The 25,426-nt window shown below is 46.2% G+C and overlaps 2 protein-coding genes, 1 long non-coding RNA gene and 1 other non-coding gene across 11 annotated transcripts in view; 2 read left to right on the top strand and 2 right to left on the bottom strand.

Annotated features, from left to right (window-relative positions):
* Nucleotides 1-3,659, top strand: part of Fsd2 (fibronectin type III and SPRY domain containing 2) — a 40,259-nt gene extending 36,600 nt beyond the window's left edge. The window contains exon 13 of the mRNA XM_075952286.1: nucleotides 960-3,659. Coding sequence (XP_075808401.1) covers nucleotides 960-1,212 — 253 coding nt within the window. The 3' untranslated portion in view covers nucleotides 1,213-3,659. The remainder of the gene's footprint in view (nucleotides 1-959) is intronic.
* The window catches only part of LOC142837281 (uncharacterized), a 46,861-nt gene extending 35,747 nt beyond the window's left edge, over nucleotides 1-11,114 (bottom strand). The window contains exons 1-3 of one of the 3 annotated variants that reach the window (XR_012908242.1): nucleotides 11,040-11,114; nucleotides 9,052-9,205; nucleotides 5,938-5,972 (exon numbers count right to left, since the gene is read on the bottom strand). This is a non-coding gene — a long non-coding RNA (uncharacterized LOC142837281). Of the gene's footprint in view, nucleotides 1-5,539; nucleotides 5,973-9,051; nucleotides 9,206-10,936 lie in introns of those variants that run through there. The other 2 variants (XR_012908241.1, XR_012908243.1) reach the window with 2 other exon arrangements.
* On the bottom strand, nucleotides 7,447-7,573 carry LOC142837992 (small Cajal body-specific RNA 15). The gene has a single exon (XR_012908442.1).
* Nucleotides 11,115-15,960: 4,846 nt separating the features above from the next.
* The window catches only part of LOC142837500 (uncharacterized), a 35,274-nt gene continuing 25,808 nt past the window's right edge, over nucleotides 15,961-25,426 (top strand). The window contains exons 1-3 of one of the 6 annotated variants that reach the window (XM_075952605.1): nucleotides 15,962-16,044; nucleotides 22,800-22,843; nucleotides 25,134-25,349. The gene's annotated coding sequence lies outside the window, so the exon portion shown is untranslated. Of the gene's footprint in view, nucleotides 16,045-18,170; nucleotides 18,395-22,799; nucleotides 22,844-25,133; nucleotides 25,350-25,426 lie in introns of those variants that run through there. The other 5 variants (XM_075952606.1, XM_075952601.1, XM_075952603.1 and 2 more) reach the window with 5 other exon arrangements.

Below are 25,426 nucleotides of genomic sequence, written 5' to 3'. Positions count from 1 at the left end.
CCTCTGACACTCTGGACTTGATGAAACCTGACCATGACCATCTATCACAAATAGCAGCTTTCCCCGGAGAGACGTGGATTAGACTGGACTCTGCTGACCCTCCGAACCCCTTCAGGGATATAAGAATTCTCTACATACATTTAATTTGAACCAAGAACAAAGGTCAAAGGCTTCTTTAGAAAGAACAAGGGTCAGAATCAAAGAGATAAAGGAGGCATTGGAGTTGGGGGGGGGGCAGGAAGAAGGGGCCAGTAGCAGGTTATTGGGACAAGTCCTCCATGACTCATTTTTGGTTCATGCTCTTGAGTCCATTGGTAGAGAAAGGACTCGTTTGCTGTCTGGTAGCTGCTTAGTTTAAAGGCGGAAGAAGGTGAAGGAGGTGGAGCCTAGCTAGCTCACTGACACTTCAATGTCGATCTAGGAGTCTAAATCAACATTGCGGAAAACACGGTTCTTCAGATGTCCACGTCCTGTGGCCACTTTCCAAAGTACACAGGTTACATAAAAAGTGTACGGCAGTGCTCACAACTCACCTGTGGCAGCCAGGTGACCACAGCCTCTGACTTGGGTGCAAGTTTAAGAACTGGATGTCATGGAGTCCTGGTTCAGGTTATACAGAAAGCGTTTCTCATGAAGGCCCACAGGACTCCCATTTCAAATGTCTTTACTCCAAACGAGTAGCACTGGCTTCAAATTTCCTCTTTCTGCACAATTCTGATGCAGTGGGAGTTCATGGTTCTGTATAAGAGCTGTTTAGGTGCAGAATTCGCTCAAGAAGAAAGTCCCAAACTGTTTTACGACAAATGTTAGCAAAAGTAGTTTGGAAATGTCATGTTACTTGGTAGTCAGGGATTACAAGGGACAAAATCGTAGGGGTATAAATCAGGTCAGTACGAAACACTCTGCAAGCAGCTTCCTGTGGTTCCCAAAGCTTTGTTGTATCAACATTGAATTTTCAGGCACCGGTACGAATTTCTGCACGACAGGACAACTCCAGACATAAGAATCACAGTTGCCCCAAAGAAGATCGGCATCCTGCTAGACTATGAAAACTCCAAGCTGTCGTTTTTCAACGTGGACATTGCTCAGCATCTGTACACATTCAACTGTCAGCTCCCCCAATTCGTGCACCCCTGTTTTTCTTTGGAAAAGTCCGGAAGCCTAAAGATCCGCAATGGCATCTCAATGCCAAAGCATGTCACTTTTTTTTAGGTCCTTCTGATGTTGTTTCAAGTCTTTCTGTTCTCTCCCTCAGCCACCCTCACTTCGCTGGCTGAACTTGGTATTCAAGTTTCCTGCAGCCAGCACAAGCCACAGTTCACGCTAGTGTCACGGGGTAGATGGGTGGATGGGGTGCTGGACTCATTTCACCTGATAATGGACTCATCCTGGTGCCACTCCCTGTGTGATGCCCAGGGAGCCATTATCAGACCAGGCTGTCAGAGAAGGGGCCAGACTCTGAACTCAAAGGGCTCTTGTGGGCTTGAACTGCACTTGTCTGTTTGTGGATATGTAAAGTATTTTGAGTCTCCTAAGCCTATAGACATAAGGATAGCGTCAGGAAGTCATTTATAAATTATAATTTATAAGGGTTAAGGCTTCAGCAGCCCCACACATGTGTGACGTTTCACTATTTACTGAGAACAGACCCAAGAAGGCAAGAAACTCTGCAGAAATACAAGGAAGTCAGGTACCCATCTCTAGACCACAGTGGTAGGTTGTGTACGAAGGGCTCATCTATTTCAATGCTTAGTCATCCAGAGTGCCACTATTTAAGAAGGATTAGCATGATTAGGGGGTGTGGCCTTGCTGGTGGAAGTGTGCCACCGGGGGTGAGCTTTGGGGTTCCAAAAGCCCAGGCCAGGCCCGGTCTGTCTTTCCGCCTGTGGATCAGGATGTCCCTCTCTCTGAGCTACTGCTCCAGCACCATGAGTGCTGCCCTGCTTCCTGCCATGATGATGGGCTAAGCCTCTGAAACTGTTAAGCCCCCATTACATTTTGTAAGAGTTGCCTTGGCCGTGGTGTCTCGTCACAGCAGCAGAACAGTGACTGAGTCAGAAGCTGGTACTAGGGCCTGGAGTGCTGCTGTGACGGGCCTGCCCACGCTGCTTGTCGGAGGAATATGGAAGAACTTGAGACTCTGAAATAAAAAAATGGTTGGACACTTATGTGGGGCTTATTAGGAGCATGGAAAACAGTGTTGGGGGTGATTTGAACTGTGAGGGCCCAGATCAAGAAGTTCAAGAGGGGATGAACATTAGCAAGTGGCCTAGAGACCATTCTTGTTGCTGTTTTGGCAAAGACCTTTTTGCCCTTGCACTAAAAATCTGCCTGAAGCTAAACTCAAGTTTTGGATTAAGGATTTAGCAGAGATCTCAAGACAGCCTGGTGTTGACCCTGTCGTGTGGCTCTTGGTGATTGCTCTTATGCAGATTCTTAACGAAGAGGAAGGGGAGCAAGCAAAGCACAAAATGTACAGTTAGAGGAGAAAAGGAACACCAGGAAGTGCTTGTTTGAGCCAAGTCTGTGTTCAAGGAGACAAAACATTTAAGGAAAAGCCCCACGCTAAAATGAAAGTGGTGACCTCAGGGCAAGAACACACCCAGCTAAGTTTCCAGGAAAGCCTGGACAGTGAAGGTCACCATGTGCGTAGAGAGGGGGCCGGCCCAGCCCCAGCAAGCAGCAGACCTTGGCAGTTTAGCCACTTCTGGCTCCAGAGTCAAGAACACAAAGGGGGTTGTGGAATCTCCCTCCACAGCTAAGGATTGCCCTGAAGCCAGGTGTGTGCCTGGGCTGTCCCTGCAGGGAGACCCAGAGTGTGAAGCTATAAAGGTTGATTACCTTGGAAACCAAAATAGGTTGGAGATGCCAGAACCCTGGGATAGCTGCCAAGGGGAGCTGCTGACAGGGTGTGGAACCAGCCCCAAGAGAAGTGTATGTCAGTCAGCATGTCTGACAGTGCTGTGCCCAGAGTCTGGACCCCCAAACCAAGAGACCAGACAGATGAAAAAGCAAGAGTCCTTTTAATTACGAGCTCAGGTCAGTCCAACACAGCTGGTGGAGTAGGCAGGACCCCTGAGCCACAGTGGGGCAGGGCATTTATTGGGGGCACTGCAAGGCGAAGGTCTAGGGGGTCTTCAAGTCTCTGGACTGGCACACCTTAGGCTGAGGGAACCTGTCCTGAGCTGATCAGTCAGCTGCAGCTGTGGAAAGATTGCTGGACCTGGAGGCCCTCCAGGGGGGCAGTTCCTGCGCTCACCATTATCAGTAAAGAATACCCAGAGCCTGCCAGCTTACTTCTGATTGGTTCCTTACTACAGTAGTGATGTGGGAGTGTCATATATCAATCTGTTGATTTCATTGGTTAAGCAATAAAGAAACTGCTTGGCTGGCCCTCATAGGTTAAAACATAGGTGGGAGGAGTAAACAGAACAGAATGCTGGGAGGAAGAGGAAGTGAGCTCAGACTGACAGCTCTGCTTGAGACGCCATGCCCCACTCCTGGGCAGAGCACACGATGAAGCTCCGACCCAGGATGGACGTAGGCTAAAATCTTCCCGGTAAGACCAGTGCTCACAGATTATTAGAGACGGGTTGATCGGGGTATCAGAATTAGCCAGTAAGGGCTAGAGCTAAAGGGCCAAGCAGTGTTTAAAAGAATACAGTTTCCGTGTAATTATTTCGGGTAAAGCTAGCCCTGGGGGCAGCCGGGTGCCTGGGACGCAGCACCCCCCCCCCCTGCTGCTCCTATTTCAACACAGGAGGATGTCTGGCAGTAATTAGGACAAGGTCAGGTAAGGTCAAGGACTTAGCACATCTTGCTGGGTCTTTTCTGCAGCCTGTCATGGTTGCCAAAGTGGGGGCTGGATGAGCATTCTGAAGAATGTGTTAACATTAGACGTGTAGATGAAGAATTTAGTGGGCTCTGCTGGGCTAGGTCTGGCTTTGGCCCAGAGCTCCTCACTCTGATCCCTTTCATTCCCTTGGAATGGTAATGTATATTCTGTGCTACAGTATGTTGGGAGGAAGTATGCAATCTGTGTTTTTATTTTGATTTTACAGAGGGTCACAGTTCAGAGACTGCCTTGAGTCTCAGAGGAAACTGAACTTTTAAGAGTGTTAGGACAGCAGAACAGTGACTGAAACAGCCATCCATCCCTGCGTTTCATAACGAAAACGGTAGCAGCATGGCAGGTTCCTCCCAGTGTCCAGGTTCTGTAATGCCCTGTCTTCTGTGTGGTGGTCTGACCCCACTCTAGTGCTGAGGTTACCCCTAGGATGACTAAAGGCAGGGCGGTGTGTGCCTTGTTATAATGCGACCTTGGAGGCCAACATGTCACCAGGTGCACGCCAATATGTGTAAACAAACACCTTCATCTAACCACTGCTCTTTGTGGCAAAGTCGGCAGGGCTCCTTCAACTACAGCAAAGCACCTATGGCAGGAAGAAAACCCCATGAGGTAGCGGCTCAGGGGAGCATTTCACACACACACACACACACACACACACACACACACACACACACACAACTTGTGAATGGGGTGCTTTCCTGTGTGCCGAGAAAGGGGCCAGGGATGGATGGAGTTACGAGGAAGAACATTAGTGATGGTTCATTCTAGGTATTGTCACAAAATGTAAGCAGCCAGACTGGAAACCATCAACTGGGCCTGACTGCTATTTTGTACCTACTAGCCTAAAACCTTACAGACCAGCTTCCGTTCAAACCAAGGGAAAGTCGTGTTTGTCCGTAGGGATGTGAGGCGTCACGACAAAGCTAAGTGCCAAGTAACAAATGACATATGGTATAGTTATGGTGTTCAAAGTCAAAGCTGGGTCCTGTTGAGAAGAACATGCCCTGGCCAGCAGCTCGCAAGGGCCACTTAGTGACCGTGGACCTGGCTTCCCATCCACATTCCCAATACTTTCCTAAGTCACAGTCCAGCTCGGGACTCCAGCTGCACAGCAAGAACTCCTCTTGTAAAATGGAGACTGTGTTGAGTGCCATGTCCTTTGATGCCGCCCAACACAGGCAAGCCCTACTCTGACCACCCAGGGTTTAGCTGAAGGGAACTGTCCTTCTCTTTACAACTTTGTTTCCTAGCACACTTCAATTCTAGCACGGTAACAACTCTCGTCTCCTTCCAGACTGAACTAGTGTGAGCAGCAGCTGAGAATCCTGGTTATCACTTGCCCAGAGAGTTTAACAGCTTCTGTGTGTGTCCCTGTCTCCCCTGTCCGTGTCACACACATGCACACATAGACACACTCACCCCTGCTCTGCCAACCTGGCCTCTTACCTTACACAGAACTGGCTAGAACATTACTGAAATACGCATGTGTATAGTGAACAGTACTCTCTACTGAAATAGAAACCACCAAATGGGAAATGCGGATCACAGACATGGTGGCCAGTTTGGCTTCAGAGTTCTAGTGGGACCCCTGGAATGTGTCACACAGACTACAAACATGGGCAAATGACAGAAACAGGACACCTGTTAAGATTTTAAAACTCTTTTAATTTAACAAGATATCTAGATCTTTGACATTTAAAATTTACTTAAACTAGAGGTCAGCCAACTTCAAGAATCACATATAAGGAACCTTTGTTTAAGAATGTCATCACTTTTTTTTCTTTTTTTTTCTTTTTTTTTTTGGTTTTTCGAGACAGGGTTTCTCTGTAGCTTTGGAGCCTGTCCTGGAACTAGCTCTTTAGATCAAGCTGGCCTCAAATTCACAGAGATCTGCCTACCTCTGCCTCCTGAGTGCTGGGATTAAAGGCGAGCGCCGCCACCACCCGGCTAAGAATGTCATCTTCTTCAAGAGAAAAAGATTAATCCAAAAATAAGAGAAAATCTGCTGGATTTTGTGATATATCCCAAATCCTTACAATCCCATGCAGAAGCTGAGGAAACTAAATTTTGACAAGGGTAGGGCTTACCTCATGTCCATGTTCAGCTCGACTTGCTGATAAATCTGTTAAAAAACAAAACAGAAAAACATTAAATTTTGTGTGTGTATGTGTGTTTGAAAGTTTCTTTGAGAAGGTCTCATTATGTAACCCTGGGGGCTTGGAACTTGCTATTTAGACCAGGCTGGCCTTGAACTCCTGCCACCACACCCAGTATAGAAAAGTATTTTTAAAAAACAGACCACTATGACCACAACCCCTGAACTGGGCAGATAAACCCAACTACATCTGCTCTTCTCCCAGCTTTTCCCAACTTGCTGTGTAACTCCCATCACACAAGTCCTGAACCCTACCTGAGCAAGGGGAACGAGTCTGTAAAACCTTCACAGGACCGGATGTGTGTGTGTGTGTGTGTGTGTGTGTGTGTGTGTGTGTGTGTGTGTGTGTGAGGCTGGCAAGCATTTAGTAGCCAGACTATCCGAATGCATCCTATTTTTTTTTACATATATTTATTTATTATGTATACAATATTCTGTCTGTGTGTATGCCTGCAGGTCAGAAGAGGGCACCAGACCTCATTACAGATGGCTGTGAGCCACCATGTGGATGCTGGGAATTGAACTCAGGACCTTTGGAAGAGCAGGCAATGATCTTAACTGCTGAGCCATCTCTCCAGCCCCCGAATGTATCATCTTTAGCAGCAGAATGAACAAGCAGTTAGGAACGTAGGATATAAAACACTACTGACTTTTGGTAAAATTAAATAGTTTTACAGAATTATTATTGTTGTTGTTTGTTGTCATTGATGGTAGTGGTTTGGTTTTGGTTGTTTGAGACAGTGTCTCACTAGGTAGCCCAAGCTGACCTTACACGTGTAGCAATCCTCTTGGCTCAGCTTCCCAAATGCTGGGATAACATACATGAGCCATTGTGAATGGCAAAAAGTGCCGTGTGTGACTGCCTCCTGAGGCTGGTGAGACGGCTCAGCGGGTAAGGTTTGGTGCCAAATCTGATGACCTGACTTCAACCCCCAGAGCCCATGTGATGAAGAAAGAATCTGCAAGTTGTCCTGTAAACTTCATGTGTGGACCACGACACATAACCTCACCATACCCCTTCCACACAAGAAAGGAAAATAAGTAACAGGCTCCCTGCTGGCTCAAATGATGGCAATCAATTAAACACGTGAAATAAAATATTTCTATAGCATGTACTTGGCTGTCAGTACAAAACAGAACAAGTTTCTTGGCAGCTGGGCATTCTCAACTTCTCACCCTCACATCTGGTAAAGCCACCGCCCTGCGTGACTCAGTCACCAGAGGCTGTGCACAGCACAATCTACTCTGGTGTGGCACTCTGCGGATGATACCGCAGTTTTTGGATTCTTAGAGCCTGCACTATAGGAAACGTCTTCTCAGCTCCAGGCACCTTCCTATCACTAGTGGAGTGAGACTGTGTCCACTCTGGCTCTCCCCACTGCTCTCATCTATCCGTTCACGCCAACCATTTCCTGTGGTAAGGCTGCAGAAAGTAGGGAATGGCTGTTGGTAGATAAGTAGGTCTTGAATTTATTTTGCAAACAAGACCTGTTCTATCTACCTTTTCATTTAGGAGGCTAAAGGCAGGGTCAGCTTGACTTCAAGGACTCTGTTTTCTTAGTCTCCAGAACAATATGATTGAATCTATCATTTAAGGCATTATTATTCTTTAGCTGGGGATGCCTGTAACCCCAGAACTTGGAAGGTAGTGGCAGTAGGATCAGAAGTTCAAGGTCATTCTCAGCTACATAGCAAAGCCTGGGCTTCATGAGACCCTACCTGAAGAAATTAAACTAAAAGCTAGGCATAGTGGCTCACCCCGTAATCTCAGCACTCAGGAGGCTCAAGCAGGACTCCACAGTAGAAGGCTAGTCTGGACTACAAATCTGTTCTTAAACCACTATTCTTAAAATGCCTAGATATTTTTTATGTATTCTGGGTTTGTTTGTTTGTTTGGTTGGTTGGTTTTGGTTTTTCGAGACAGGGTTTTTTTTCTGTAGCTCTGGAGGCTGTCCTGCAACTAGCTTTTATAGACCACGCTGGTCTCGAACTCACAGAAATCCACTTGCCTTTGCTTCCTGAGTGGTGAGATTAAAGGCATGCGCCACCACCGCCTGGCAAATGCCTAGATACTAAAGAAAAGATAATTCATAACTTTAGGCTTGAAGACCTGAACATTGCAGACAAGCTTCCTTTAGTGCCAATGTAACAGAGCTGAACGAAGGTGACAGTTTGCCAGTTAGCATCTGTCATCAGCAAGGAGGTACCTATGACCGGTACCACAGCCACTCAACAGAGCTGTTGCTGCACAGTTCTTGTCAAGTTCACTGTGGCCCATCACATCACTGTGTGCTGCCGCCACCAATCCTGGAAACAAACGAGGCTCAGCTCACAGCTGGACTTCTGTTCTTCCTATTCTCGACTCTGACAGAATCTGGTTTCTCTGATGTTTTCACTTAGTCAAACTTGGTATATTTAAACCTCCATTTATTTGAGTTTTTAGAATTAAACAGGTTATAGCTGATTCAAACAACATGCAGTGACTAAGCCAAAATACTTCCACAGTATGAACTAGAACCCGAGTCTGCCCCCTCACCATCCCTGAGCCTACATTTGGATCTTTTCCCCCGAAGGGATCTTAAGAGATGTAAACAGACTGGTCTGGAGACAGTGATGTAACACACCCCCGGGAAAGCTCCCAGCCAACAAAACTCGAGTTTCCCAGCTTTCCTATTTAACAGGAGCACGCTGTTTAGAAACGGACCGAGTAGACGTGCACACTGCTCTCCCATAAGCCTGCCCCTCATTTTGCCACCTACTCTACTTCCTTCCACATCCCAAACATTAATCTGAAGGGGAGAAAAGTAGCAAGTGAGAAGGAAGAAACAAGAAGCAATACCCAAAGGATAGACAGCATTTTGCAAAAGTCGAAAGATACTCAATACTGTCCTTTTACCACTTATACTTTATAAACCATCAACTGATTCCTGGATACCTAGAGTGGTCCTCCTCCTCTCTGTTCTCCTAATGCCTGCATGGCTCAGAATCACCTCTGAGACGTACAGCCTAATTCCCACCTCTCTCCAGGTACGGAACACACACTCACCGTTTACAGAACACTCAAGCGATGATACTGCAACCACTGGCTTGTGTCTGTTCCCCTTGAATTATGCGTATCAAAGGCATGGTTGTGGCTGCATAATCTCTGAATGCTCAGAGCATGGGAACAACTGCTCTCTGCATTCAGGAAACTCATATACCTGAAGAGAGAAACAAGACATTAATGACACAAATCGACGGAAAAGCTTTCTCACCAGAAATCAAAGCAGCTGTCAGGGGGGGCTGTGAAATGAGGTTAAAAACGTGGGCCAATAGTTCTCTTCTGCCCGAATACACAGTCCCATTAGTAACTGTGGTGACTTCTAATTTGTGTAGCCTGAGTGTAGAAGAGCCAAGCGTGGTGGTGGATGTGGTATATAATGACCCCGCCCCCTGTTACTACAAGACACTCACATTCAATACTTGGTATAGTTTTGACTATCTCTAAAATAGCCCAGAGATCTATGATCTGCTATTTAAAATTCTCTGAATCATGAATCTGGTCCATAATCCCTGGAGACCACTGTGTCCAAGTTGCTCCTGACCCCCACCAAGTTTAACTACCTGCCAAACATTTTGAGCACCACACAACAGTATGGCTATCTCCTAGTTTACTACAGAGAACAAAGTCCTTGTTCTCCCCTCCTCCCCACCTTTGATGGCGGGAATCAAGCCAGGGTCTTGTCCATACAAGGTACCCACCTTACCAGAGTTACGCCCCCAGCCCAATATAAGCAACTTCCCTACTCACATAACAACTGCAGTCAGTAATAGGTGCATTTGTACATTTACTTATCAATTAAAAACTCTTGAGCATTTAAAGAGAGAAGGGATGTGTCAGTGGAACAGTAACAGACAGCTGGCTACTGGTAGAAGGTAAGACACAGCTAACTGGCCAACAGAATGAGCAGAAATAAGAACTGCCTGTTTTTGGTCACGTTCCAACCCAGCGAACTGTTAAGTCTCTAGAAATAGGTCTGAGCCTTGTCCTTAAAATTCCTAGCAGGAGTGATAGGCAACACTCCTGTATTGTATTTTAAAAAAAAATACAAAATGTAAGCCCATTTGTATTCTTGTGTCTAGAATTATACAGCGTCTAGACACGCAATACTGTGCATATTATGACATTTTCAGGTGATACTTCTGCCCGTGTCGCAATTCAACGGTAACCATTTATCTACATAAATAAAGTCATTCATTGTAAGCAACACGATGTGGGTGCTGGGAATCAAATCCTGATCCTCTGCCAAGAGCCACAAATGTTCTTAACTACTGAGCCATTAACCTGGTATCTAGATGCACCTCGCCACTCTCTTCATTCCTTCACGTCTCCAAGCTCCTGCCCATACACCCACACCATCTGAAAGCAACTGAAAAGCAATCTGCATAGACTACAAGAATTGTGAGCTGGAAATGGAATGAGATGTTAGTCGTGACTCCATCCTTCACACCGTGCGACTTCCCACCGGTCTCCTTACTGTTTTTCAGTAGAAGATGAAAGATGATGTATTATCAAGATGTCTTCGTTCCACTTCTAACATCAAATGACTTTGCTGACATTCAAGAAGCTTAAAAATCACCAAGTCCGTGTGTGCGCGCGCATGCGCTTCAAATTCCTGCTACAGGTGATTCCTCCAACAAGAGTCATCGATTCGGAGTTTGTAGAGCCGATATTCATCAGCTCTGTGAATGTGTACGTGTGTATGCATGTGTGCTTGTATGTGCGTACGTACGCATCGCATGTGTGTGTGCTTAACTAAACTTCAGTCTGTGTGAGCGCGTATTTCTTGCACATCTACCCACCACAGCAGCTCCGCGGGCTACCAAACACTCTTTAAATAGATGGAGAAAACAAAGCAGAGAGAAGTAGGACCGACGCCCGGGTAGCTTACCCAGCTCTTCTTCTCCCATTCCTCTGACACCAGCCAACCTACTGGGACACCACGGACGCCTACCGCAACAGACACTAGCCCAACTTCACGGGACAAAACCTACCAGCATCAGGTGTCTGGCTCCGGGTCGCAACTTCTCTCTCCTTTCGGCGGAAAATCGACCCACTTCCTGTCTCGGGACGTGGGGAGGAAGTCCCGCCTCACGCAGCAGCGCCACCAATCACAGGCTTGCTGCTTGGCCAAAGTGTCCCGAAACTCTGGACAGACTTGTGGTTTTAGGCTGTTTGTTGGACAGGTGCTTCATGGCTTCAGCATGAATTCTCCGCTTCAGCATGTTATTCTCCGCTCCCCTGGCAATTGCAGTTGCAATCTCGGGGCTGCAACCTCCCGCCCTGTCCCGGCGACTCTCCTTGCGGCCTTACGCCACCCAGCCCAGGCTGTTAAGCTTCGTGTTCAGTCTCGCCATCCTGCTTATCCAGCGCTGCCTGCACTGCACCTCAGTAGGGCTATTCTTTGCTTCCCGGGGTTGCAAGTCCCTGCATCTTCACCGAGGAAAGGACAGAGAGCATCCTGGCCTTCCTTGTTCAGGGTCGTGGTAATTTTGATTCTTTAGATGACAAATAAAATCATTTTTGGCTTAGTTTCCTGTGGGGCGACCCCAAGAAGGCCTCAAATGCTGAGAGGCTTAAACAACAGACTATGGGATATTTGCGCCTGGGTAGAGCCAGGCTTCTGTCGTTTTGGATAGAATTCTTTGCCTTTTTTTAGTTTCCGGTGGTTGCTAGAATCGTGTGTGTACTGTGTCTTGGAGCAACATCACTCCGTTCTGTTGTCAAACGGTGCTCTCCCTAGCTCTCTGTTTCTGTGACTTATTGGATGAAAAAGCCTATCTTGTTCCAGTATTGCAGATGTGCAGCGTGACATTTCCAGAAGTTCACACTGTGAGACATCAACTTCGGAGGCGGCACTAGATACCCCAGTAAGTTATCAGAGTTCTCCAGGAATATGCAAACCCAAAACTGGCTGTAGGAATGAATTCAAACGAAGTTCCTTTGGATCCTTGAAGTATGGGGCCAGAATTTGAAGCAAAAGGAACAAGATAAGGAAATAAGAATTGGTCTGTGAATGCAGGTTTAAAGAAGAAAGGGTTTTACATGCAGTCCAAGGTCGTTGGATTTTATACACAAAACCAGAAGCAAATGTTAATTTGTTATTAGTTTGATTCAAACCCACTTAATTTTTCTTACTCATTTAAGAAGATATAATGTTCTGGGTATAATAGCACACTCCTTTAATACCAGCTCTCAGGAGGCAGACAGATCTCTCTCTGTGAATTCAAGGCCATATTGGTCTATGTAGAGTTCCAGGCTGGCCAGAACTGCCCAGTGATAAGAAGAAAGAAGGACAGAGAGCCAGGGCTATGCCGTGAGACCATACTCCTGTTTTCTAGGCATGGCCTGTGCCATTTTCTCGCTTTAGTATAGGCACAGTCGCTCCTCTGTCTGCAATGCTGCCACCAAGTTGCATACTCTTTGCCTGCCTGATTGGCTGCGTGAACACTATTTTAACATAAGAAAGTACTCGTTGGGCCGGAGAGATGGCTCAGAGGTTAAGGGCATTGCCTGCTCTTCCAAAGGTCCTGAGTTCAATTCCCAGTAACCACATGGTGGCTCACAACCATCTGTAATGGGGTCTGGTGCCCTCTTCTGCAGGCATACACATAGACAGAATATTGTATACATAATAAATAAATAAATATTTTTTTTTAAAAAAAGAAAGTACTCGTCATTTACTAGTCTTAGTATCTTATTTAGGGTTTCTATTACTGCAACAAAATGCCATGATCACAAAGCAAGTTGGGAGCCCGGTGGCGGTGGTGAACACCTTTAATCCCAGCACTTGGGAGGCAGAGAGAGGCAGGCAGATCTCTATGAGTTCGAGGTCAGCCTGGTCTACAGAGTGAGTTCCAGGACAGGCTCCAAAACTACAGAGAAACCCTGTCTCAGAAACCAAAACAACAACAACAACAAGAAAAAAGCAAGTTGGGGAAGAGAGGATTTATTTGACTTACACTTCAGCATTGCTGTTCATCAATGAAGGAAGTCAAGATGGGAGCTCAGAACAGGATCCTAGAGGCAGGAGCTGGTGCAGAGGCCATGGAGGGTGCTACTTATTGGCTTGCTCCTCATGGCTTGCTCAGCCTGATTTCTGACCACCAGCCCAGGACCACTAGCCCAGGGATGGCACCACCCACCATGTTATTTTTACAACAGAGCCCCCATAGGCTCCTGTGTTTGAATACTTGGTCTCAGTTAGTAGAACTGTTTGGGAAGGACTAGAAGGTGTGGCCATGTTGGAGGACATGTGTCACTGGAGGTGGGCTTCGAGGTTTCAAAAGCCCACACCACCATTCCAGGTTAGCACCTGCCTCTTGCGTGTGAATCAGATATAAGCTGTCCGTACCATGCTTGTTTGCCCGCTGCGACACTGCTTGTCACGATGCCATGAACTCTACTACCCTCTGGAACTGTGGTCATGGTGTCTTGTCACAGCAGTACTAAAAGTAACTAAAATAGCATCCATTTGCAAGATGTTGGGTGGACAGTTTTGACTCCTCTGGGTTAATAATACTAAGGAAGACAATCTCCAAATCATGTGATAAGGACAGAAATAATTCCAAACTGGATTACTCTGCATTCCTACCAGCAGTGAGAGAGACTTCCTAATGACTCAAATGTTTGCTAACAGTTGATGCTGTGTTCCAGGCTTTGGCCATTCCAGGAGTGTGCAACAGTTTCTTCTTGTTTAGTTTGTGTTTCTCTAACTGATGGCGTGGCCATCTCTCCATGTGCTTCTTTACCATAGAAGCACACCTTCCCCGATGATGTCTCTGTTAAGGTCTCTGGCTCAGTTTTAAAAAAATGAATTCTCATCACCAGGTTTTAGGAAGTCTTTGCATATTTTGGGTAGCACCCATTCAACAGATGTGTCTTTTCAAATATTTTTCCCCTGCTTGTGACTTGACTTTTCATTCAGTTGAAAATCTTTCTCTGATTAAAAAAAATATTATTTGTCATGCTGAAGATTGAATCCAAGGTTTTACACATGCTAGGCATTATGAATGTGCTGTCGGAAACATAGTCATAATTTATTGAATGATACTTAGTGAAATATATCAGTTTCATTGGCTGTAACTGTCAGCATGGCCATTGGTAATTGCAGCTCTTTTATCCTAATAATTTTTTAATGATTCTATTTTTGTTTTTACATCCCAACCAAAGTTTCCCTTCCCTCCTCTGCTCCCAGTTCCCCCAACCTCCCAGCCCTTCTATCCTCCCCTTCTTCTCCATTTCTCCTCCGTTTCTCTTAGTTGTGTGTGTTTGTGTGCACACGTGTGAGCCAGCCTTGGTTCGTGTGTAAAGGTAAGGACAGTTTTTGGGAGTCAGCTCTCTCCTTGCTCCATGTGGGTTCCTGGGATTAGGCTCAAGTCATCCGGGTTAGTAGTAGCAAGAACCTTTACCCACTGAGCCATCTCCCTGGCTCTCATTGACTAATATTTGTTTTGTTTGTTTTTGAGACATGGTATTTTTTTAAAGGTTTATTTATTTATTGTGTATGCCTGCACGCCAGAAGAGGGCACCAGATCTCATTACAGATGGCTATGAGCCACCATGTCGTTGCTGGGAATTGAACTGGAGACCTCTGGAAGAACAGCAAGAGCTCTTAACCTCTGAGCCATCTCTCCAGCCCCTAAATTACTAACATTAATTCTCAGATCACACATTACACTCCACACAGCAGTGCGTGCGTGCGTGTGCGTGTGTGCGTGTGCATGTGTGTGTGCGTGTGTGTGTGTGTGTGTGTGTGTGTGCGTGTGCGTGCGTGTGTTGCAGAATGACAACAGGAAAGTGAAGAGACCACAGAGTTGAGAGGACTTGTTGAAGCAGAGAGCTACTGCCAATACAGAGAGGTGGTCAGACATCAGTCCACCCACCTGAGAGCTGGGGAAAGCCAAAGCAGCAGCCACCTAGGCCCTGAGGTTTAGCACCATCGAGGGAGGTGCAGGACCGCTGAGGAAGCACAGGACCAAATGCAGTAGATTGATGGAAATCTCAGTGGGTTCTTTGATTGAACCGTGTAAAACAGTGGGGCCGTGCTGAGCAAAGCCACGGGAACTGCCGGAAGTCCTCGTAATGCCCAGCCCGATGATCAGATGACAGGTCCGGGGGCCACCACCGTTACAGTGTTAAGGTGTCCCTTTCATGTGATTCAGGTGAGAGCACTACATCATGCATCGGTCTGGTATGTTTGAAAAGGTCTCAGCGGGGCCGGGCGATGGTGGCACATGCCTTTAATTCCAGCACATGGGAGGCAGAGGCAGGCGGATCTCTGTGAGTTCGAGACCAGCCTGGTCTACAGAGCTAGTTCCAGGACAGGCCCCAAAGCCACAGAGAAACCCTGTCTCAAAAAAACCAAAAAAAAAAAAAAAAGAAAGAAAGAAAGAAAGAGAAAAGAAAAGGTCTCAGTGTTACTTTTCTGGGATGATTTTAGCACAGACACACGCCTAGGTATTGCCCATCTATTTTGGTAGCTGAGAGGGCCAGCAAACATCGCGACAGCCTGCCCTAAGAACTCAGTTAAGAACTGGGCCTCGGTTCGTGCTTTTTGGAACTGAGCAAGCAGTTTCTGAATCAGCCACAAGCAAAGGGCAGTCAATCTGACACCCCTGACAGCGAGGAGGAGGAAGCCTAGTACTGCAGGTCAGGCCTGAGCCAGCTCTTCCTGCCCCCTCCCCCAATCAGTGCACATCCGGCCAGCCAGCTTCCACAATAAGCTCAAGGTGATATCCAAATAAGGACAAAGCCTGGGGCTTGGCCAGGCCTGCCCCCAAATAAAAAAGCTGTAGACTTAACCAGCCCCTGACTCGCCCTGGCCAATTAGAACATGCTAATATGATTGCCACTTGTTCGAGCCATTCGTATCTAAATTATCGCCTTAGGACCGCCCCTTGAGCTGTGCTTAAAAGGAGCCTTCCAGCTTCTCTCAGGGTCATCACCGTCTTGCCTCTGTGTGGATGTTCCTAGCGGGACTGCTGCAGTCCCCTGACAGTAAGTACATTTGAATTACATAAATGGGGATGTAGCAGTCTATGCTGGACAATGGGTGGCATCTGCATATAAGGCGCAGAGTCAGAACAGGGCTTGTTGTGCTTTGTTTCTCCCAAGTGTGGTCTTCATGTATTTAGTTACTATATCTGTGGTTCCCATGGGACGGTGATTTAGCTGTCATTTTGTAAATTATGCCTTATGTAAATTTCTTCTTATCCTGTGACATACTTTCAACTTTTATCTCTCCCCCTCTTTATCTCCTTCATCTCATGGTCAGCATGACCGTGCCTCCCTTGGTTGCCTCTGCCCATCAGAGCTCATACTTTTACACCACTCTGTTTCATTGATAGGAACGAATCGCTAACATTAATAGCTCAGTAACTAACTGGCTAACAGCCCAACACCTGTCCTCTCCCCAGCCAGACATCACTGTGGTCTCCTCCCTCTCCTTTATCCAGATGCTGCCCACCAGTGTTCAGCTTTCAGCATGGCTACCCCACTCTCATCCCACCCACATGGCTCTGTAGAATCTCAGGGTGAAACTAACACTGTCTGAACCGAAATTCAAGCCTCCCCTAAGTTGTCCAGAAGTGATAGATTGCACCCACTAGTGGTTCTTGTCTAAGACAAAACCAAGAGACCGCTTGGGCCTGCCGTGTCTCCTTCCCTGTTTAGCACTTTTCTCTTCCCAAACATAACTGGTGTTTCTGGTTGCTGTTGCTTTGTTTCATTTGGTTTTGAGACAAGATCCTATAGAACCCAGGCTGGACTTAACTCTTGATTGATTGCCCTGCGGCCATCTCCTGAGTGTTGGCATGTACCAGCAGCCCAGCTTTAATGACTTGTTTTTTTGTTTTGGTTTGATTTGGTTTGGTTTTTGAGACAAGATTTTTCTGTGAAACGGTCCTGGCTGCCCTGGAACTCTCTCTATAGACCAGGGTGGCCTTGAATTCACAGAAATCCACCTCCCTTTCCTTCCTGAGTGCTGGGATTAAAAGCGTGCACCACCACTGGCCGGGCTAACAACTGTTTTGATAATGGCCTTCACACCTTTCCACTTGTTCCTCGGATGAGTCCTGTCCCAGCGAGACAGCAGAGTAGTGTGACTTCATCATGCAGAATGGCATGCAGCTGAAAACTTACCGATTGTTCATTTCTGAAAATGTTCTCTTGTGCCCAAGTTGAGAACCCCAGAGAGACCACTGGAATCCAGTCAAATTCTGAATACAAAAGAAGGTTTATTTCTTTGTCCCAATCAGTGGACACAGACCAAGAGCCCAGACCCTGGAGGGGAGAAATGAAAGGACAAGAGACAAGAGAAAAAGGACAGCAAGTCTGTATTCTGATCAAGCTGCAAATTTTATTTTTTCTCAGGAGCATTATATGGCAAAGGGGTGGGGGGTTGGTAGGTTGCTGTGCAATTGTTCTAACTGGAATGTCCTAGCTGACAGGAAGAGAAGGAAATACTGAGGGTCTGTGTTTGTTTGCTAGCAGAGGAATGCTAATTACTTCTGGGGCCTGGGACCTGCAGTCTGCTTAACTCACAGGAAGAGATAAGAAGGTACTGGGTTATTCTCCTGGGCCTGGAACTTGCCCTACAGAGGCTTCTGAACAGCTTACTTAACTTGTGAACTAAGATGGCTTGACTATAACCAAGTGCAGGTCTTTGCTCCCGGCATTTCTTTGAGCATACTAGCTAGCTACGAGCAGTCCCCAATGCAGTAGGGAGAGCTCTTATTATTCATTTGGGGTTGACATATACAGACAAAAACTGCCAGTCAGGTTTACTCAGGGTCAAGGGGGTTTTGCTAGATACAGGATGTGGACTACTTCTGCACACCCTCTTTCCCCTGTAAGCAGCTACTTTTGCTTTTGTGCATGTTCCCTTCCCCTAGCAATTACTCCTGCTTCTGTCTAGATCACAAAGCTGGGTGTCAACAGGTGCTAGGAACATTTTGTGGTTTACACTTTTGCAGAGGTTTCTGTTTTCAACTAGCTCTTGATGTTTTAAAGGTTCTTGAAACCAATGCCTTAACCAGCTCCTGATCAAACAAAGTTTCTTAAAAATTTCCTTACAGTTCATGTAATGTTTGCAGACAGATCTACCAGCAGCAACACTGCAGATGAAGAGGGGCTACTATCCATCCTAAAACAGCAAGGGAGAGTATTAAAAATGGGTTTTTATATCTTGTGATATTATGTTGTACCCTGGAGTCCAATCACTGAGGAGGAGTCACCCCAAGAGACCACCCTCACACCACAGTTGGATGTAAAAGCATGAGGATTTAATTAATTCCGTTGCAACAGGGTCTTTCAGCATTCGAGAAGCCAGAAAGGCCCCAAATAGCTGGTAAGGACTACTTTTAAAGCAAAAAAGCCAGAGAAACAAGGAGGGGAGTGTGGGGGTTGTTCTTTAACTATTGTGATTGGCTTATTCAAAGGGATATTACCAATAATTGGCTGGAGAGCTCTTGCCAGATCAGGTGAGGTAAGAGGAAACATTTGAGGGTTACTTTCCCCTTTCCCAGGGACTGAGTCAAAACATCCGTGGACATCTGTGGGTTATCTTGTCCCAGTTCCAGGAACGGAGCTCTATTTGGAAAATACTCACAAGGACTCAGGGAGATGGAAAGTTCTCAACATTTCAGTACGTGCATGTATAGTTGTTAGGTCCTTGGTTCCTGGGGGGGGGGGGGCACTAAGGCACTGAGGCTGAGAGGGCTCAGAAATGGCCTCAGAGTTGTCTTAAAGTTCTACAATTTTTGTTACGTTTTGGAATTTTGTTTGTTGTTGAGACAGAGCCATCTTCTATAACCCAAACTAACCAACCTGTAACCCAACTAACCAAACTAGTAGTGATCCCCCTGCCTCAGCCTCCCAAGCACTGAGTGAAGGCCTCCTAGAATCCCCCTGACCCTCCTTACCAGGAGAAATCCAACCAAGCAAAACTTTCCATTCTGGAACAGCCCCAGGCATCTATCCAACCAGCAGTTCTAATAAAAACCACAAAAATTCCTTGCCCCGACTTCCCTCTCATCTCCTAGAAAACCGGGGTCTTCCCAGCACCACAGCGCACAGTCCCCACCCGCTCAGAGGGGCAGCGCCCTTCACTGTCCAGTAGAGGGCAGTCTGCCTGTGTGGCGTAAGCCTCCTCTCTTTTGTTTTCACCCCACCTCAATAAATCACAATCTAATACAAAGTATGTCTTGTATTTTTAATATGTTAATGTGAGACCTTGAAAGGACACAAGAACCCTAAGTATCATGCCAGCACCTAGATTTCTGAGGTAACCAGAATCAACTGAACAAGGAATCACACAAACAAAAGCATGGCATGAAACATCAGGCAGGAGCTGCATTTTGCTACTGGATTCTTGGCTCTGGCTACCATGGTGGCTCCTGTGACAGGGACTGGTAGAGTCTAAGCCCTTTGGCTGCAGTTGTAGCATCAGCACACAGCTAGAATCTTCCAGGTGTATTTTCTAAAAAGGGAAGGAAAAGTCCCCAGCAAAGCAGCCAGGTGAAGCAGCCCCTAGCTGGGACTTCCCCTGACTGAAACAGCAGTAGCCGAGCAACCAACAGGACTTCCGGAGCACAGTGTGACTGCCCACTCTTCTCCTTCATGAGTGGGTCAGTCAACAGAGACCCTCAATAGGGGAGTGAGTTCTAATGTCAATGGGTAACTAGGCAGTCTTCATGAAATGTGTTTTAGAGGAGATTACAGCAAAAGTCACTAATTGCAAGAAAACAGATGTCTTTAGCAATTAGTCAGAAAAGAGACTGCTAGTAATACTAGAAGGTTAATAAATTAGAATTAATTGGTTCTTAGGCTGAGAACTTAAGAGATAGCAGAAAGCTTTTCACACTATCTCAAGGTAAAACTCAGATACAGACTGCATACTTTACAACCTCCATTATCAGAGCTCATCAATTAACCCATTGTATTTGTCTACTGTCTCCTGGTACCTCCAGGTGTATACTGAAGCCTCTTGCCTCTCCTCCGGTGGCGCCAGTTTCCCATAACAGAGACAGTGCCTAAACCAGAGATCACGCATCTCTGTCTCCTAAAGGTTAACTCAGTTCACATCTGTCGTTTATCAAAGATGGCCAGGACACTACTCTCAATTTGCAGGGAGAAGCTCTGGCCTTGTAAATAAAACAGCCAGTTGTAAAATGGAATGACCTAAGCTGTTGGAGGCTTCCCAAGCATCCGAGAAAATAGCTCACCTGAATGATTGAGCCTTGATCTGCTGAGAAAGCTGCTGATAATCTGTTCTCATTCTCCTAGACTTATAACTATATTTCTTTATTTCTACATTCTTATTTTTGGAATCTACATTTTTATTTTCTTATTCTTTGACTCTTCAGTGCCCTATGGTGAACCAGTATATGGTGGGTGGGGCATGGGAGAGAGAGAGAAAGAGGCAGAAGGAACCATGGACTGTGGAGAAAGGCATACCTGAAGAGGTGAGATGTTACCAGGCCATGGTAACATCTGGGCCTGGGCTGCTATCTGGGTCCAAGGCCCTGCTGCATCCCTTGTCTGTGTTGATGTCTGTGGCTCCTATTATCACTGAATGCTTGAGGATGCCGAGGCCTGAGCCTCCACATGTGCCATGTTGATGCCTGAGGGCCATGCCACTGAAGGGACCACTCCAATCCGAGTGGCCTGCACTGTCACCTGGGGCCATGGAGGCATCCAGGCCCAGGCTGCAGCTGAGGCCATGTCTGAATCCATGGCCTTATTGAAGCTGGGATCCATGTTGATATCTAAGGCACCTGTTATCGTCAAGGGTCATGCAAATGCCCAAGGTGTGGTGGGCCATCACCTGGGGCCATGCTGGTGTGTGAGGAACACCCTGCTGCTTGGGCGATACTGATCTGGGGAGCCTGTGCTGCCACCAGGGGCCATGGTGACATGTTGATGTCCATAGCCCATGGTGCCATCAAAAGCCACAAGGATGCATGGCTTTTGGGCCACCACCTGTGTCCATGTTGTGATCAGAGGAACGTGTAGTTGTTTGGGCCATGCTAATCTAGGTAGCCTGCACTACCACCCAGGGCCAGGGTCATGTCTGGGTTCATGGGCTTATCACCGTCAGGGGCTGTACTGATGTCCCTGACTCCTGTGTTACAATTGAAGGCCGTGCCACTGCCATGTCTGGGCCTCTACTTAGAGTCATGTTGGAGTCTAGAGATCATGCTACTGATGGACCCATTCCAATCTATCACCCAGGCCATGGTGAAAACTGGGCCCAAGGTGCTGCTGCAGCCCATGTCGGGGTCTGTGTTGATGTCCATTGCCTATGTTTGAACCATGTGTCAAACCATGTGTGAAGTACAAGGGCCATACTGAGCTGGCCCCACCCCTCACTGGCCTGGGGAGAAGAGGTCCTGCCCTGTCGCTGACTCCACCTCTCAAAGGAGCACTGACTTCTGCACTTGGGAAAGCTAGCCCCACCCCTCACCTAAGGGGCAGGGTTCCAGCAGCCCAGACTGACCAACTCAGCTATCACCCAGGCCCACATCCAGGGCTTTGAGTTGGAACCCCCAACATCTACCCCCACCTATGACCTGCTGGAGTTACAAGAAGGGATTAGCCCTATGAGACCATAGCTGCATGATCTCCATGACTCAGGGCAACAGCAGAATATCAGGGAGAGGGTATGGTGAGGGTTCAGCATTGATGGGATGCCAGAAGCCAGAACCTGACCAACAATACACCACACAAGGAACGTTTGCAAGTGAAGCTGTGTGGACAAAAGGGTCTACTGCCTGACACACTGCAGCCCCCAGTGCGGCTAAGACCAGGGAAAGGAAGGTTGCAGGAGTGAAATGGTTTTTTGCTTTGTTTCTTTTGCTTCTTTGGTTTTTGGGGGTTGTTTTGTTTATTTGTTTTAATTATTATTCTCATTTGTATTTATTTATTTTTTAAGTTTTCCTTGGGGGAAGATGTTACAAGGGTGAAGAATGGGCACAGAGGAATTGGAAAATGAGTGGGATTGGGGTGCATGATGTGAAATTCTCATGAATCAATAAACATCATGTTTAAAATTAAAAAAAAAAAGCTATGTGCTCTCTAGCTCTCCCGACTCCAATCCTACATAAGAAAAGGGAAGGAGGGCTGGAGAGATGGCTCAGAGGTTAAGAGCATTGTCTGCTCTTCCAAAGGTCCTGAGTTCAATTCCCAGCAACCAACATGGTGGCTCACAACCATCTGTAATGAAGTCTGGTTCCCTCTTCTGGCCTGCAGACATACACACAGACAGAATATTGTATACATAATAAATAAATAAATAAGAAAAGGGAAGGAAATTATGGATGAGGCCTAGGAGATTGCTGAGTTGGTGATGTGCGTGTGCATCAAGCATGAAGGCCTGATTTTGATATCTAGAATTGATGTAAAAAAAAAGGCAAGATGCCCTATATCTATAATCCCAGTTCTGGGAGGCAAGAGACAGACAGACTTCTGGGGCCTCGCTGACAGCCAGCCTAGCCGAATCAGCAAAGTCCAGGCCAGTGAGAGGATACAAAGCAGAGTACATTTAAACCACACACACACACACACACACACACACACACACACACACACTATACATACCAAACAACCACACATAAGTGCACTCATATGCATACTACAAATCCTTACAAGATGTTGTAAAGCTAAAAAGAAGAACCTAAAAGCTTCCATAGAAGGAAAATAGAGGTTACCCAAAACAGACGTGGGAACTAAATTACCATCTATCTCATTTTCAGGAGAGAAAAGTGTATGAGAAGATACTGAAGCAACGTCTCCAAAGGTACGTAGTAAGTCTGTTCTTTCCTGATGCTGAGGCTTGAATGTAGAGCCTCATACCTGCTAGAGAAGTGCTCTGCCACTGAGCAGCAGCCCCAGTCCAAAAAGTACTTTTTATGTGTATAAGGATGTTTGAATGCACATATATAGTGCCACCATATGAGTGCAGTGCCTGGGTCTCTCCTAAATACCCGTTTCCATCATGAAGACTGGAAAATTTCTTCCTTCCTTGAATATTAGGGAGCTCTAGAAATACCCTGCTTTGTGCTGGAGAATAACCACTCCCACTCAAAACCCACAGATCTCTACCTAGCAACATGCAACAGCAAGATCCGGAAAGATGAGACTGTTCCCAAGCCTAACCACATCTGTCAAAGTTTCAAATGCTTTGTAGCAATGCAAAAATAGAGTGGGTAGGGAGCTGGAGAGATGGCTCAGTGGTTAAGAGCATTGCCTCGTCTTCCAAAGGTCCTGAGTTCAATTCCCAGCAACCACTTGGTGGCTCACAACCATCTGTAATGAGATCTGGTGCTCTCTTCTGGCCTATAGGCATACATGCAGACAGAATATTGTATACATAATAAATAAACAAATAATATATACATAATTTATAAACAAATAAATATTTTTAAAAAATACAGTGGCTAAAGAATAATGGGACAATGGCCAAGCATAAACCTTAGGCAGGCAAAGACCTTACTTACATGCTAGGTGGGGTGAAAGACACAGCCGCTGAATCCAGATAGGAAAACACAGCACACAGTGTGGTCAACAACGAGTCAGGCAAAATAAACCAAAGACATGAATTTTAGAAAAAGATATTACAAATTATTCCAACTGTATACTACACGTTAAAACATAACTGGATTAATAAAAATGTTAAAAATATCCCAATGGGCCGGGCAGTGGCGGCACACACCTTTAATCCTAGAACTCAGGAGGCAGAGGCAGGTGAATGTCTGTGAGTTCGAGCCCAGGCTGGTCTACAGAGCGAGTTCCAGGACAGGCTCCAAAGCTACAGAGAAACCCTGTCTTGAAAAACCAAAAATAAAATAAAATAAAATGTATATATCCCAATGGAATTTCTTGTGAAAAATGCCAGAGATGAAGATAAGTTTATTGGTTCCACATCAGGGCAGACAGCATGACAGACTGGTGAATTTTAGGCACCATAAATGAAACTATCTAACATGAAACAGAGGAGAAATATGATTTGAAAGTAATAAACAGAGTGCCAGTGAACTGTGGAGCAATTCCACAGGGCCTTAAAGAATATGCTATAGGGCAGGACAGAAAAAAAAATCTGAAAACTTAGAAGTGAGGTATAGTGGCATATTCCTGTAATCCCAGCACTTTGAAGACAGAAGCAGGAGGATTGCTGCAGGTTGAAGGCTGGCCTGACCTATGCCTATGTGGCAGGTTCTAGGTCTGCCAGAGCTCCAGGGCAACACCCTGTCTCAAAAAGGAGGAGGGAGCATGGGGGTGAGGCAAAAACCAAAGACCTAAAAGTTTCTCAGAAAGATAAATACTGTCAATCTACGGAAGAAAAATTAATAGACACTAAGAAATGTGAAGAAAATTATACCGTATGTGACGTCAGAGCGGTGTCACATTTCTCAGGACCAGAAAAAGGAAAAAAATTGAAAAGCAGGGACTGGAGAGGTGGCTTATTGGTTAAGAGCACTGACTGCTCTTCTAAAGGACCTGAGTTCAATTCCCAAAGCCCACATGGCAGTTTACAACTGTCTATAATTCCAAGATCTGATACCTTCACACAGACATTCATTCATGCAAAACATCGATCCACCTAAAATTTAAAAAAAAAAATTTAAAAGCAACCGAAAGGCTGTTCAAGTCCTTGCATGTACTTCCAGGCAGGTAGGCCATGAGTTTCAAGTCAACCTGGTCTATACAGTGAAACTCAGTATGAAAACAAACAAACAAATAAAACAAAGCCAACTAAACAAAAACAGGTTCACCTCTCTGTTTCCTGACTCTGGTGCGGTCTCACCACCCTTCACACTCCATTGCTTTCCCACTAACCATGAGCTAAACTATTGCCCACTTTCAGTAGCTCCTGCCAGGTATCTCGCCACCAAAACAAGGGAAAAGTAGCTGATACAGTAAGTTGGTGTAAAGAAGGGAGGTCACTGCTGTGGTCAATCTGACCACGTGGTTTTCAGACCTCTGGAGTAAGGTGCAAGAGTTTGGAAGACAAATTAAAAATTTGAACCCAGTTATTCTGGAAAAGCAGCCAGTGCTCTTAACTGCTGAACCATCTCTCCAACCCCTAGGGTGATATTAATTGGAGTTTTAGGAGAGAAGAAAATATGAGGGAATAAAGGGAAAAGGTGAAAGACAAAATTTACATTAAACGTGCTGGAACGGTAACAAGGGAAACATGAAGATCTCACGCCAAACAAAACACAATCAAACCAGTGAAAGGAGAGATAAGGAGAACAGGAGAGCAGCCAAGGAGAACACAGGCTGTGAGGCTCAACAGTGCGCAGGTGAGCTGAACCTGGGGTGTGAGGGCAGGGGACCTGGCCCCACTCCTCACTGTCTGCTTCATTAGGTGAGCTGGCCA

This window comes from Microtus pennsylvanicus, chromosome 18 (assembly GCF_037038515.1).
Source record: "Microtus pennsylvanicus isolate mMicPen1 chromosome 18, mMicPen1.hap1, whole genome shotgun sequence".
Taxonomy (NCBI): Eukaryota; Metazoa; Chordata; class Mammalia; order Rodentia; family Cricetidae; genus Microtus; species Microtus pennsylvanicus.
This window is presented reverse-complemented; position numbering and strand designations above follow the sequence as displayed.